Below are 13,694 nucleotides of genomic sequence, written 5' to 3'. Positions count from 1 at the left end.
GTGGTACAATTAAAATTATTTTCAGAAACAAGAATAAAGACCTTCGAATAGCTAGTGCGGTACTATTCGAGGGTGCAGCACAAATCGAGTAAATAATTATGGTAATTATTGAGGTCTTCGATATTTACAAAATATCACTGTAAAACAAGAAGTATAAGGGATGAAAAGCAATGAAACAAGGAAGGTCATCTACAGCTGCAGTTATATTATTGCACATTTAATTCCAACTACACTAATATACAGCCTGTATAGTATAGCTATGACTGCATAAAGTAGGGACCCTAGTATAGTTGCAGTTGTAGACGATCTCTCTTTTTGATTTGTAAAATTTCTGTTATACTTGCTAGTTTACATATTTCATTGCTGGTAAACTAGTACATGCCACAACAAGGGCACTAGACACATTATACTGCATGACTGAATGCATGCCCCAACTATCATTCACTAAAAAGTTGTGTGGTCATTATGCTTTGTCTTCAATTATGCTCCACCATTGATAGCATTACAAACTAGCTAAATTTTAACAATGCATATAGCTACAGCCATCATTAAAATTTATTTTCATAAACATCTTTGCAGCCATTTCTTGGCCACCATCTTTGATTCACAACTTTAAGCCTGTTAAGGCCCACACCATGATTTTACAGTTTGGCTGTTTTGGTGTGGATTTTACTTATTTTTGTAACTTATGAGGCCTCAAAACCAGCCTATGGCTGACTTTGGGGTTTGTTTTTACTCACATTTTTTCTGAAATATACAGATGCAATGATGATTACTGAAGATAGACTTGTAAATGTATTGTATTACTTTCATTAAGTATTTGTTAATAGTAATTATTGTAATACTCTAATAGAGCACACATTTAAAGGGCTCAGGTCAAAAAGGGCAATAAAGTGCTTTTAGTATATCTAGAAATAGGGTAATTGAAAGTTATACAGACAATATCTCAAATAAGTGCCTTTAAAATTTACAGCACTGATTATAAGCACTCATGAATGAAATCTTTGTGGTACTACTGTTTAAATTCATTGACAGAGTTTACCCGTGATTCTAAACTCTAGAAAAGCTGGTTGTGGAAGTTTCGTGGCATTGATACAAGGCAATGACTTGGCCTGTGTATACCAGTTGTGTTTTGATGCCAAGTTAAAAGTTTCGTAACTTGCTTGCAGTGATGTGCTGGTGAATTTTGTTGCAGCATCAAATACTCCAGCATGTAGGGAAATTTAAACTCTAAATTTGTGACCCAGTCTGGGAAAACCGGGCTTATCATCTATTTAAAAGTATCGAGAAATGTCGGTTTTAAATATTTTATAGCGTGTTGTAGCTCGCCAATGGTTGAAGCTATGTGTACCAAATTTTCACACGTTTTACACCAATTCCTTACCTTCCAGAGCATCCACTGTTCAAATAGCTAACAACTAAGTTTCCCGCCATTTTAGATAGTTTTAAAACCGAGGTTGACTGTATCAGGCGAGCTGCAAAATGGGTGGGAGGCGGGTGCCCTGGAAGGCGGGCAAGATGGTGTTCATAAATTGAAAAGGAAGGTGCCATTGAGGTCTCAAAATTGGCTAAAATGAAAGGAAATCCACAGCAGAGGTACTTGTTCAACACCACAGAGCTGTACAGCGACATACAGTCATCCCTAACCTGACCAAAGTTCCATTAAGGCCCCACGCTGCACGTACGGATTGCCACTGGGCTTGGAAAAAGCAGCCAGCAAAACCAGACCACTCAAGTCTAGCTGAATTTTATTGTGGAATTAAATAATTTATTCATGTAGCTTTGTGTCCTGGGTGAAAAATCGAATCTGCTGACATGGGCGATAAGACCGGTTTTCTCAGACTGGGTCACATTTATAAAGTAGAAATTAAGTGAGGTAAACAGCCAAGATAACAGTGGTTCAGTGGTTAAGGATATGGATGTTAGGTATGGAGGTCCCTGGTTTGAACCCTGGTAAATTTTTTCAACACTTTGTGCACCTTGGTGACTGCTCTATTAGAGTATCTTGATCACGTGATTTTACAGTTTAATGTTGTGCTTTAGAACACAATTCCGGTCCATTGTTTTTCAAACCGTTAAAAGGCACTGCTATGATTACCAGCCTATGTACACAAGTTATTCCCATGCTCAGTGTACCCTGTAGCTGTGAGCAAGGTTCGATCTTTTATGTGAATAAACGTTCATAACTTTGTGGATATTAAACAGATTCATAGCAAATTTAGAACGATAATTCACTCTCCAATTGTGCTAAAAATTGCAGCACTCGAGTTACATGTTTGTGTTTTACAACAATTTTTACAAAGTGTGCAAAAGAAATCAAAACCCCTGTAGACCCCTATGGCTTTAAAAAATAAATCGAAATTTTGAATGTCCATATCTCATAAATGGCTGGTGCAAATGTGATCTAATTATTTGTGCATTTTACCCTAACTGGAGGACAGCTATAATGCAAAAATAGTGTGCTTTGGAGAAGGGGCCATGGAGTTATGCATGTGTGAAAATATCGTTTTCTTTCTTCCTGTAAATTGGACCTTCTTGGCTGCACAACACACTACTGTATGTCTTGATACAGTACCATGATACTATAACATGTAATTTAATATTTAAGTAATTTTATTCTTTCTATGATGCTATGGTGCTAAAGTTTTGAGGATACTTGATATAGCATAAGAATTGTGAATAATAGACATCTATTGAAACTATATTGGCTACAACTTTTAGGTCAAAACAACTATACAACAAAATAAATGACTTTAAAGTATGTTGCTCCCCTTACAAAACAGTATGCATATAAAGCAAAACTTTGGTATCTGCAGCCTTGTACTTGTGAGGCAGCTAGGACAATAGAGAGTGGCATTAGAGACGTGACCATCAACCACCATTCAAACTGAAAACGTTAACATCTTGAAAATAAAAATTGCTCCACAGTGGATGTTTTAATGATTCATTACAAATAAGTGCAAAACCACCTGTAGCTTAAAAGAGTTTCACAAATCTAAGATAATTTAATATAGTTACTTTATACTCCAACATGAGTATGTTATCATTTTTAGCCACATAGAGATATTGGGTTGATCTTAACCCCAAAATTTATTGACATATACGTACATACATATAGCTATTTACTTTTACAAAAATGTAATCAAGGTGATATTGTAAATAAATTTATCAGGATTTCATAAATTCCAGCCATTAAATCCCAGTGCATATATCAACCACAAATGGTATTGTTCACCAATGGAGCAAATAGACAGATATGGAAATGATGATACAAACACACCAGTACAGCACTTACACCTTACAATAAAATGGTTAATCTTTACACAGTGGCACTATACTATTGTGATGGATTAAACAAATTCCAAGAAACAGCCCATGTCTATTTTCAGTTAGCTTGATTGATTTGATTAAATTTATTATTTTATGCTCACAACAATCGGCAAGATGCCGTTTCTCCTTGTTTGAGTGATACAAAAAAAACAACAACAAACTAAATATACATGCATATGGCAAGACAGTAGCAAACATTACACCACACACAAACAACATTGAATTACATAAATAACAAGAAATGGCTGTATTATTGGAAAGCCATAAAATTCAAGATCAAGATACCCTAATAGAGCAGTCACTGTAATAGAGCAGCCACCATATTAATAGTTATACCTGCTGAAATCACTCTTAGATTTAATTTCAGAGGGTAGAGGGTCCAATTTTCAAAAATTTCCTGCCCCCAACCCCCCCCCCCCCCCAGGTTTATTGTGCTTCACACACTAGGTATGTATGTTGACTTGCTATCAAACAGTACAATGTAGTACCGTTTAAGTAGGGATCGCCCTGAAAATTCTGCCTTTAAAAATAATCCTAGAGACACTTTACTCAATGAAAATCACCTTTATGGAATAGTTCTAGTCCATATAATATATAATACAGCATTAAATATAACAAAACACTTACAGGTGGCCGGATATAGAATTTTTTTAAAATGCCAAAACTTGAATTTTAGTCTTACTGCCTCACTGACCACAGTTGCAAAGCTAGAGACCAAACGAAGCAGCATACGGCCACCATTTTACATCACAATAACAAACTCACCAGTGGGGTGTGCATTTTGGGGGTAGGCCCTCTCTTTTCTTTTATCTTCAATCAGGCTGCTTGTCTTCTTCTCCATCCAATGAAACCATATCGAGGCATTAATTTTCTGTATCAACACTTTCTTTCAGCAGTAGATATAGACGCCACAGAAGTATTTCAGAGCTGGATTTCAGAAGCACTTCAGTCCCAGCACTACTATAAGAAGATACACTAGCTAGATATCTGCAAGTTCGCAATTGGAATCCTGTTCATGATAGGTTCGCGACCACGCAATACAACAGTCACTCTAATACAACAGTCACAAGTTACATTGTAGTTAGCTGTGTTATAATAAAAACAAAACAAACTAGTATTTAATTTAAAAATGAAGTAGGGATTTACACAGTAAAAAGTAGTGGAACAAGAGATGAATGATGGTATTACAGCATAGCCCAGTGGGAAGTCCCTACTTTGGCATGCACATTAGTTATTTTGTTCAATGCCAAAGTAGGGACTTTCCCACTGAGCTATGTTGTAATACCATCATTCATCTCTAGTTTCAATACTTTTTATTGCATAGATCCCTACTTCATTTTTAATTTAACAATTTTTTAAATACTAGTAAATATATAATTAGGCCCTGGCATCATCAAAAGTCTGGCTACGCCCCTGTAACTTAGTCCTAGTACGCACCATAACAAAACAACATTCACTATTATTACTACTACACATACTATACTTACGTACATTTTTTAAGAGAATGGGTGGTACGTGTAGAAAGGGCCTGCAGAAGCCAGGACAAATCATAATACAAACCACTAAACATTGTAATAAATAACTTACACGAGATGAGTGACTATATCTGCTACCCTGATATACAAACAGTAAAGAAAAGCCATGCATAGCTTCATGGACAACAAATATTGAGATAAACTCACAGGTCTATATACTCTTCCTATAACACTGAACAACCGACTTTTCACCTGTGTATTGCATGTATTAAACATCTACTACATTACCAGTACAATATGCAAATACCTCTTGATTTCTCAACACATGGAAAAACAGAATAAAAGCTCCCTGTGTATACAGCAAATGCTTTACATACTACTTGTTTTACATAACAGATACCTGTAGTGTATTTAGAATAGCAAATATCCAGGCAAATGCACTTGTCTCCGCATTAACAGATATAATTCCGATTAACCAAGTGAGTCCAAATATCGGCAACAACAAAATTGTTGCTTTTATCAAGTATCTAAGTGCAATAGTAAATTAATGTTTTCCTGAAACTTATGATGCTAATTACTTTGCCATTTTTAATTTTGTTAGTTTCTTCACCAGTCATGTTTTTACCTCCTTTACTACCATAAAGGGCTCGCAATGTAAACCCAAGGAACACACAGTTGATCTGTAACAATTACCAAGAATAAAACTTGAATAACATGACCAAACATACCAAAATGATTGCTACCATTGGTACAAGAAATGCTGCAATGGCACCCTTTTCTGAAGATATCCAACAGCTGCAGGTGTTAATAGTTGATACAATTTGTTTGTGTTCTATGAACTTACTAATCAACTAGTGGGGCAAAAAAATTATTAATTTTCAACAAGTAGAATAGGGATCAAAGTGAAAAAAACTGCGTAAACAAGAAGTAATAGGGATGATAATCCACAAAATTCTATGCATCATCAGTTCAAAGCAAGTTATTTGAATAGTGTACACTCAATTTGCGATTCCTATTTCAACATTTTAACAAAATTTAACCACAAGTTGAAATAGGAATCGCAAATTGAGTGTACACTATTCAAATAACTTGCTTTGAACTGATGATGCATAGAATTTTGTGGATTATCATCCCTATTACTTCTTGTTTACGCAGTTTTTTTCACTTTGATCCCTATTCTACTTGTTGAAAATTAATAATTTTTTTGCCCCACTAGTTTCATGATTTTTTTCATGTCCATGCACATGGACTACTTCTTAAATATACGTTCAACAGTACATGATTGTTTAATAAAGAAACCCATTGTAATATCAACTGGCAATAAACAATTACATAAATAAGTTTAATAAACAATTAGTTAACAATACAGTTAACAATACAGTAAACAATACCACTTTCCTTTGACGAGTAGATAAATCCACTAGTGTGACCGTTTACTGCAACGAAGCGGTGCGAAATCTCAACACGAGTAAAACACACGCTTGACAAAACGTGGTCGACTCCAATTAAAGTGCTGAGTATACGGAGTATCCCGCTTTTTATTTTTCAATCGCGTACGGAAGGGACACACCCCTTTTCAATTCGAAATTTACCAGTGTGTTCCAATAGCTTACAAGCCTTGTTATGTCGACTCTTAGCTGGTAAACAGCTGAAGAATATAATAGAAAGTATACACGAAAGGCGTACAGTAATAGTTTAAGTGACGAGGTGCGGGCCACACCCCCTTCACTGTCTCGTAATGAAGGAAGTCTAAAACCCGAGTTTCAGTGAACAATAGTTATGTTTAATGTTTAGTGTGATACAACTTGATGCATTTTAGTCCTGTGAGCTAAAGCAATGGAATTTTAAACAATTCTATATTATCATCTGTATGGCTTCTCGATCGAATGGCGTCTCGAAGAGTGATTCTTGCTCTATATCTCGCAATCGCATTAGAGAGGGAAGATTTTAATACCACACAGACCTGGGTACGAATGTTTTTTAAATACGCCATACGTTTTTAGGGCTGATATCTACTTCCTACGAGCTGTAGGCGCGCGAAACAAGAAAGAAAGAAGAAAGAAGAAAGAAAGAAGAAGATGGAGAATCTAACCATTTTCAAAATTTTAAAAAACACCTAAAACCATTTCCCTTACTTTTAATACTTGTTGGCTAGTGTTGTAAACACAAAAGAAAGGTCTAGAATGTTTTAGAAATAAAATCTAAAGCCCGGAAGGCTGCTTTTGGCGTGCGTTCTATTAGAGTGTTTTGAAAAATTTCTGCCTGATCCCTATTATGTACCACTACCGTGGTACATGATACCATACTGATCATGTGCTATTCCAACAGATATAGCAACTATTGGTATAGCAGGACCTGTAAACCACACTATAACACAACTATACTATATTATTGTATTCATACCCCATCCCAATGCAAAGAAAAATAGACGGTTGTTAAATCTGTTGTTGAAGACAATGACCAACATCAGGTAGAGTATCACTCCTTCACAAAGCATCCAACAAAAAGCTGATGTGAAGAAATAGTGAAGTAGAACTGCTACAAATATGCAACCACCCTGTATGTGAGTAGATTGACAATTGTAGTTATGTAACTACGCTTGTTTCTACAAGTATGCATACTCATACAAATGTTCTCTTAGTTTAATTGTAATGGATAGCTATCGATTAATAAATTGAAAATCACACAGTTTCTATTTTACACAGTATATATTAGCTATGAAATATGGTAAAGATGTTCAATAGTCAATAGCAGTTCAAGACACATGGTAGTGTGTTGTGCAGCCCATGATGCCAGCACATCATTGTGTTATTAACAGAAAAAACAATGCAACTCACAGACCAGCTTCACAATACCTTCCTGATGCCTTGGCAATATTGATTAGGTATAACCAAGCCCAAAAATGCCTTCAGTGCGACTGAAAATGCTTCCAATAAGTTGCTACAAAATTTTAAAACTATTTATTTAGTGGAATTTTGTGCTGACTGACTGACTTATTAATGCCTTCAGACAAGCGTAACTCGATAATGGCTAAGGCTTTGATGTTTAAACTCACTTCAGCCCGACAGGTGTATTTTGGTATACTGCAGTATGTGCAATGCATGCATCATGGACTTACCTTTGTCCTCCTTTGTGTCCCATTTCTTTTTGCTGACAGCCCAATGTGTTGATTCGTGGTAGCATAATGGCTTACCTACAGTACATTATAAACATGTTTTCCATGGTGACTGGATTGATTGCAGAGGTGTTTCTCCTACTGTTCTTCATTTGTAATGCTGTGAAACAGGCTGAACATAGCTAGTGAAGCATAATGGCCACTTCACTTTTGAGTCAATGATTGATAGCGTGTGTTCGGACAAAAACATCAACTCTGGCACCATACTTTCTTCTGATGTAGTATGCATTGGCTCACCATTCATAATAATGTTACTGAAAAAGTATAAGGAAAAATTGGGAATTTTAATTTCAATTAGGGATAATAGAAAACAAGGGAGGTTACTTACACCTGCAGATATACTAGTGGACATTTAATCCCTAATTCAGTCATGGGTATAGACTGAAGTAGAAATAGGTAACAGAAAAGCAATAAAACGGAATTCGAGCAATGTGCAAAAATGACTAGTTTTTACGTGGATCACAATTAATTTTTAGTGCTAGTATAAAGTTGTGCATTATATGGAATAATAGTAATCACAACTTATTACAAAATTAACTGTACGTATAGACAGTAGCACAAAAATGAGAAATCAATATTCTTTAGCATACCCTATTATCCTTGGCGGCATCCACACCAGACACAAATATAAAATTTCCCAGCAGAAGTGCAACACCAGGTTTAGATGAATAAACACATGAGTTCCTTTAAGATAGTTCCTTAATAAATACCAGTAATCAAGTGTTACTATATACATAATCACATATTTACTTGTACATGAAGACACTCAGTATAACAACTGATATTAGAAGACAAACTATTGATATTGAGCACCCCACATATGATACTGCAGTAAGTGCTTTAGCCTCTGTTTCCTATTGCACAAGTCGTTACAACAGTTCTTATGTACATAATTGCAAAGCATACTTTTTCTGGCTCATGAATGGATACCAATACAGCAAAACTCGTTAGATGGTAACTGTGGCACACTACAGATGCATCACTGGAGAATTCTTCCATCAATTCAACACCTTCACTTGACCATCCTCCATGACCACCATTATTACTGTCAACATATAAGCAGCATAATTATAGTAAACAATTGGTTATGTGCTTGCATATATACCATACCTATATACTAGTGTTGAGATCAAAATCCCAGTAAGCACATGACTGTTCAATTGTTGCATTATTTTTAATACCCTTATCCTGAACAGACAAAAGATTGCTAGCTACACAGATTCTACAAATTCCTCCAAACCTTATTAAGATCAAAAGTTAATACCACAGGAATGGATGTATTAAACCTTTGTGTATCAGATAGCTGGCTTGATATAACAGCACTGACTGGATTAGCACTATTACTATATACCACACAGTAATCAACAGCTAACCATTATAGTACACTAACCCAGTAGATGATATATTTGGCAATAAGGATGCAAGACTTCTAAACACAGTATTCACTATTGGTAGTTTGGTATCATCTATGCAGTTTAGTAACCCTTCTGTAATATTCATACAAGATTCAGTAGCTTACTTGTTGAATTTAAAGCTTCCTTTAGAAGTTGACTAGGTATAGATATTTTAGTTTGTAATCCATTAAAACTGTTATTAATCTTTTTAAGATCATCCTCATCTGGGAACTGCAAAGGCTTCCCTTCTGCGGTCAAATTCTCTATATCCTCTGTTGTCGCTATTTCTGCTTTAATCACTACAGTTTGGTAACCATGACTTGATTTACTATACAACTACATGAAGTGCCTATATTATCTTTGGGTATGATGGTTTCAGGAGTTTCTTTGCTTAATGTCTGTGCTAACAATTGACCAAATTGTTCAGCAGTAACAACCAATTCTTGACTAGCATCACTTGATATCTACAACAGAGAACATTTATGATTTATTACCAAGAGTTCATACTATATGAATCTCTGCTATTACTCATAGTATAGATGATTAATAATACCTGTTGAAGTTCCATCCACCCTTCTTCATTAGATGGGCTCAATACATTATCAAAAACTTTAGTTACTTCCTATTACATATAAATGCATAATCAAAGTCACAATTCCATTGACTTACTTCGTCATTCGGCTGTTTCAATCCAATAACTTCTTTGGTTACACTATACAATATACAATAGATACAATAATTGTACAGCTTCTCATATGACCATATCTCTTTAGGGGAATTATGCAGTTAATGCAGTGTTTTTGCAAAGAGTGGTATAACAGAAACTATGAAACCAGACTATTATTGTGGAATACTCTAAGTGATAAGTTTCTGAAGTAGTTAACATTAGATTATTGTTCAATGATTTCTTCTGTGCTGCTAAAAACTATATAGACACATTTACTGTCAGTTGACCTTCTCACCACCACAACTGCCATATGGCAGATTGATTTAACAAATTATGTGCAGAGTACAATTTTGACTTTGCTACAGCTTGTTTGTGAATTTAATAATACAGTGCGCTTATCTTGTTGTCGTGCCTAGAGTATGTGGGGTCCCGGTTATCGATCCCTTGTGCAAGAGTTACATAATCATAGAAAATGTCTCATCTGAAAGAAGCTAGTGGTTCAAGTTGTTAATTCTGTCTGTCACCAAGACGAAGATGATCTGTGACACTAGAGACAGTTGCACTGTACTTTTCCAAGACACAGCATGGTGCCTGTGCATTTCTTTACACATGTACATTGGGTGTGACAGTAGAAAACTCGAAGAAACTGGACCTGATGTGAATCACTTTATTAGTAAGTGCCTTAGAACAGTACTAGAAGTAATACTAAATACTCTCAGTTTGTTTGGTAGAAATTGAATCATGTGTACAGCTAATGTTATCTTTTTGTGATGTAATTGTTTAATAACAGTTTTGTGGTTAAAGCTGTGTAAACATAAACACCTTGATCAAGTTCCTTAATCTATAGGGAGTATTTTGATATAGTCACTAAGACTAAGTGAATATCCATACAGAGTGGCTAGTACATCCTCATTTTTGATCCATGGTATGCTCAGTCAGAAAACCTGACAGTTAGAGGGTTAACGTAAACTCATATACAAAGTAATGCGAGAACAGTTACCATAAAAAGCTATCACAGTAACCAGATCACAGACTCATAGTACACCACTTAATCAATATCAAAATGTGAAGCTAATTTATTAATATTATATTTGTCATTAAGCAAATTTGACCTGTTCCATGAAAAAGGCATATGAGTACTGTATAAACTACATCCTGTCACATAACATGTCATCAGTGCTGGAAGTCTGGAATGCAACATCTGAAAACCATAACGTGTAAGTCTTACACCAATTACCATTAAAAACAAGTATAAGAAAAAATCAGGAATTATAAACTAGAATAGGGATCAACTAGAATATGGTGCACCAATAAAAAGTGCTGAAACAAGCTTGAGTTAGTATATTATGACAACAAATTACTGTAACACAAGAGTGCTGTGGAGTTTCCGTAATTAAAATACACAGTAGGAATATTCACTTCTTTTTGTGTTACAGTCATAATATACTAGCTCCAAGCTTGTTTCAGTACTTTTTATTGGTGCACTACATTCTAGTTGATCCCTACTCTAGTTTAAAATTCCTAATTTTTTTCTTATACTTGCAGACTGGTGCAAGTTTCATAAGCAACTGTAGAGAATTTTAAGTGTTATGCAGTGACTGTTCTATTAGAGTATTTCACTGACTGCTCTATAAGAGTATCTCGATCTTGTATAACCGGGAGGATCAACAACAGCACTATGGTCTGGGCTTTGCTTGCTACTGAAAATTTTAGTAGGGATTTCCTGATACCCCTGGAAACTCCCCTCAGCACGCCCTGTTTAAGAAACGAAAGTGATTAAACCATGCCAACTAAACAGCATGTCCCTCTGTTCTACTTGGTTAAGAATGAGTTCTTATCCACCCGTCATCTGGAACAGTCAGTTGGACTCAAACAAATGAGACTAATCAGCATGTGTCTGTTCTGCTTCGCTAAGAACAAGTTCTTATTCACCCGTTGTCTGGAACAGTCAGTTGAATTAAAACACATGAGAAACAAACAATAAATAAATTATTAATAGGAAGCTACTAATGCGCTATCGCAAATAAATGAACACATTGCATTGTCAGTGAAAAGAACTGGGGACAAAGAAAGTCCATAATACGTGTATTGTGCATACTGCGGTTGGTGAAAAGGCACATCTCGGGATGAAATGACATTGAACAGTGAAGAAATCAAGCCTGTAGCTATATCCATTGTTAAGTTATGTTTGGCTGAAGGCATCATTTAGTCAGAATAAAATTCCGTTAAATACAAAGGTTTTAAAATTTCATAGAAACTTTTTGGAAGGGTTTGGGGTTGATCTGAAGACATTTTTGGGCTTGGCTGTGCCTAACCAATACCACGAAGTGGGATGAAGGGAAATCGAGGCTGGTTTTAGGGTGATATTTTTGGCTGGAAAGCCCATGCAGTTCTGCATGATCCCTACTATACAGCACTACTGTACTGCATGATAAACACAGGAAATTACATGACCATATATAGCACAGTGGAATTATAAGACGTAAAATTTCCAAAAAGTTGGCAAATTGTATGTGCCTGTATGGCCAGGCCCAATCACATATCAGATGAAAGGTAATAGCAATACTCACTATTGTCACATGCATACATACATCCATACTCTCACGCAATAGCAAATAAAATCCTAACTTGTTGATGGTAGAAATAATATCCACTGTAGCACTTAATTCTTGAGGATATAGTGATTGTTCATTAGGTGATGTTATACTTGCTAGTGGGTTTCTACAATACTTTCAGTTTTATTGAGTTGTTCAGTAGTATGTAAATTGCTGACTGATTCTGCAAAGTTGGATACCTATGTACATACTTGTTAGAACAAAATGTGGCAATAAACATTTCTTGACACCTGATTTGTGAGTGATGTAAACTGGTCACGTACACAGTATATTTTAGCAGGTTCCCAGTGGTTATCAGTACCACAAGTGCGTGTAACATTTCCTACATTAAGAAACTATGTACCATTCACATTAATTTGATCTTAATAGTACCACTTAGTCCATCTCCTTCACAATTGGCAACTACAGTGTTGCCAATTACAGTAGTATTCCAAGTAATGCTAAAATTCTGATATGTTTGAATCACTTCATCACAACAGCAATATCCTATACAAAATATGCATGTTTATATACATCAACTCACTTGCAGCTGAAGTAAATGCAGCATGATGATTTATAATACACAATATAGCCCTTAAATCAAAAGTGGTAAGTAGTATGGCAAAATCTGGACTACCCTGTGTGCATTTGCTACCCCTGCTGTTTATCAGTAAGTGGTATTAAATGGCAATGCTTCCACCAAAATGTCAACAAGAAATTACCTTTTAACATTTCTCACAATGTTTTGGTGGCAATACATAGTTGGGTAACACAAACATACTCCAACAAATGTCTATAGTACTGCCTAGAATTTTCTACGTGAGTTCAAACTGATGTTTACAGCAGAAAATAGCAATATCATTTCTTATTCCCCACAACTGTTTCTACTTCATCTGTACAATATACATTGTTTGTACACATAGGTATGTACCTTTACCAGGAGACGAAGTTGGTGAGGGTGTGCTGCATGTAATTCTTGTTGTATAACTGGGAGTTTGTAGAGTTAACAATGAACCCACATCTACATGACACAAGACATTTGTGCAATACAGTATATAG

At 35.6% G+C, this 13,694-nt stretch overlaps 1 protein-coding gene across 3 annotated transcripts in view; it reads right to left on the bottom strand.

Annotated features, from left to right (window-relative positions):
* LOC136261590 (latrophilin-like protein LAT-2) overlaps window positions 1-13,694 on the bottom strand; it is a 34,844-nt gene that overhangs the window by 1,918 nt on the left and 19,232 nt on the right. The window contains exons 2-22 of one of the 3 annotated variants that reach the window (XM_066055617.1): window positions 13,567-13,656; window positions 13,029-13,142; window positions 12,887-12,978; window positions 12,670-12,835; window positions 10,044-10,086; window positions 9,928-9,996; window positions 9,500-9,838; window positions 9,371-9,446; window positions 9,221-9,323; window positions 9,091-9,168; window positions 8,887-9,025; window positions 8,731-8,834; window positions 8,571-8,678; window positions 7,209-7,362; window positions 5,534-5,600; window positions 5,384-5,485; window positions 5,206-5,332; window positions 5,113-5,154; window positions 5,013-5,057; window positions 4,918-4,944; window positions 4,822-4,858 (exon numbers count right to left, since the gene is read on the bottom strand). In XM_066055617.1, the coding sequence (XP_065911689.1) occupies window positions 4,822-4,858; window positions 4,918-4,944; window positions 5,013-5,057; window positions 5,113-5,154; window positions 5,206-5,332; window positions 5,384-5,391 (286 nt within the window). In that variant the 5' untranslated portion in view covers window positions 5,392-5,485; window positions 5,534-5,600; window positions 7,209-7,362; ... (11 more) ...; window positions 13,029-13,142; window positions 13,567-13,656. Of the gene's footprint in view, window positions 1-4,821; window positions 4,859-4,917; window positions 4,945-5,012; window positions 5,058-5,112; window positions 5,155-5,205; window positions 5,333-5,383; window positions 5,486-5,533; window positions 5,842-5,978; window positions 7,161-7,208; window positions 7,363-8,570; window positions 8,679-8,730; window positions 8,835-8,886; window positions 9,026-9,090; window positions 9,169-9,220; window positions 9,324-9,370; window positions 9,447-9,499; window positions 9,839-9,927; window positions 9,997-10,043; window positions 10,087-12,669; window positions 12,836-12,886; window positions 12,979-13,028; window positions 13,143-13,566; window positions 13,657-13,694 lie in introns of those variants that run through there. The other 2 variants (XR_010703952.1, XM_066055618.1) reach the window with 2 other exon arrangements.

This window comes from Dysidea avara, chromosome 7, assembly GCF_963678975.1.
Source record: "Dysidea avara chromosome 7, odDysAvar1.4, whole genome shotgun sequence".
Classification (NCBI taxonomy): domain Eukaryota; kingdom Metazoa; phylum Porifera; class Demospongiae; order Dictyoceratida; family Dysideidae; genus Dysidea; species Dysidea avara.
Note: the sequence above shows the minus strand (reverse complement) of the source record. Positions and strands in the feature narration are given on the sequence as shown.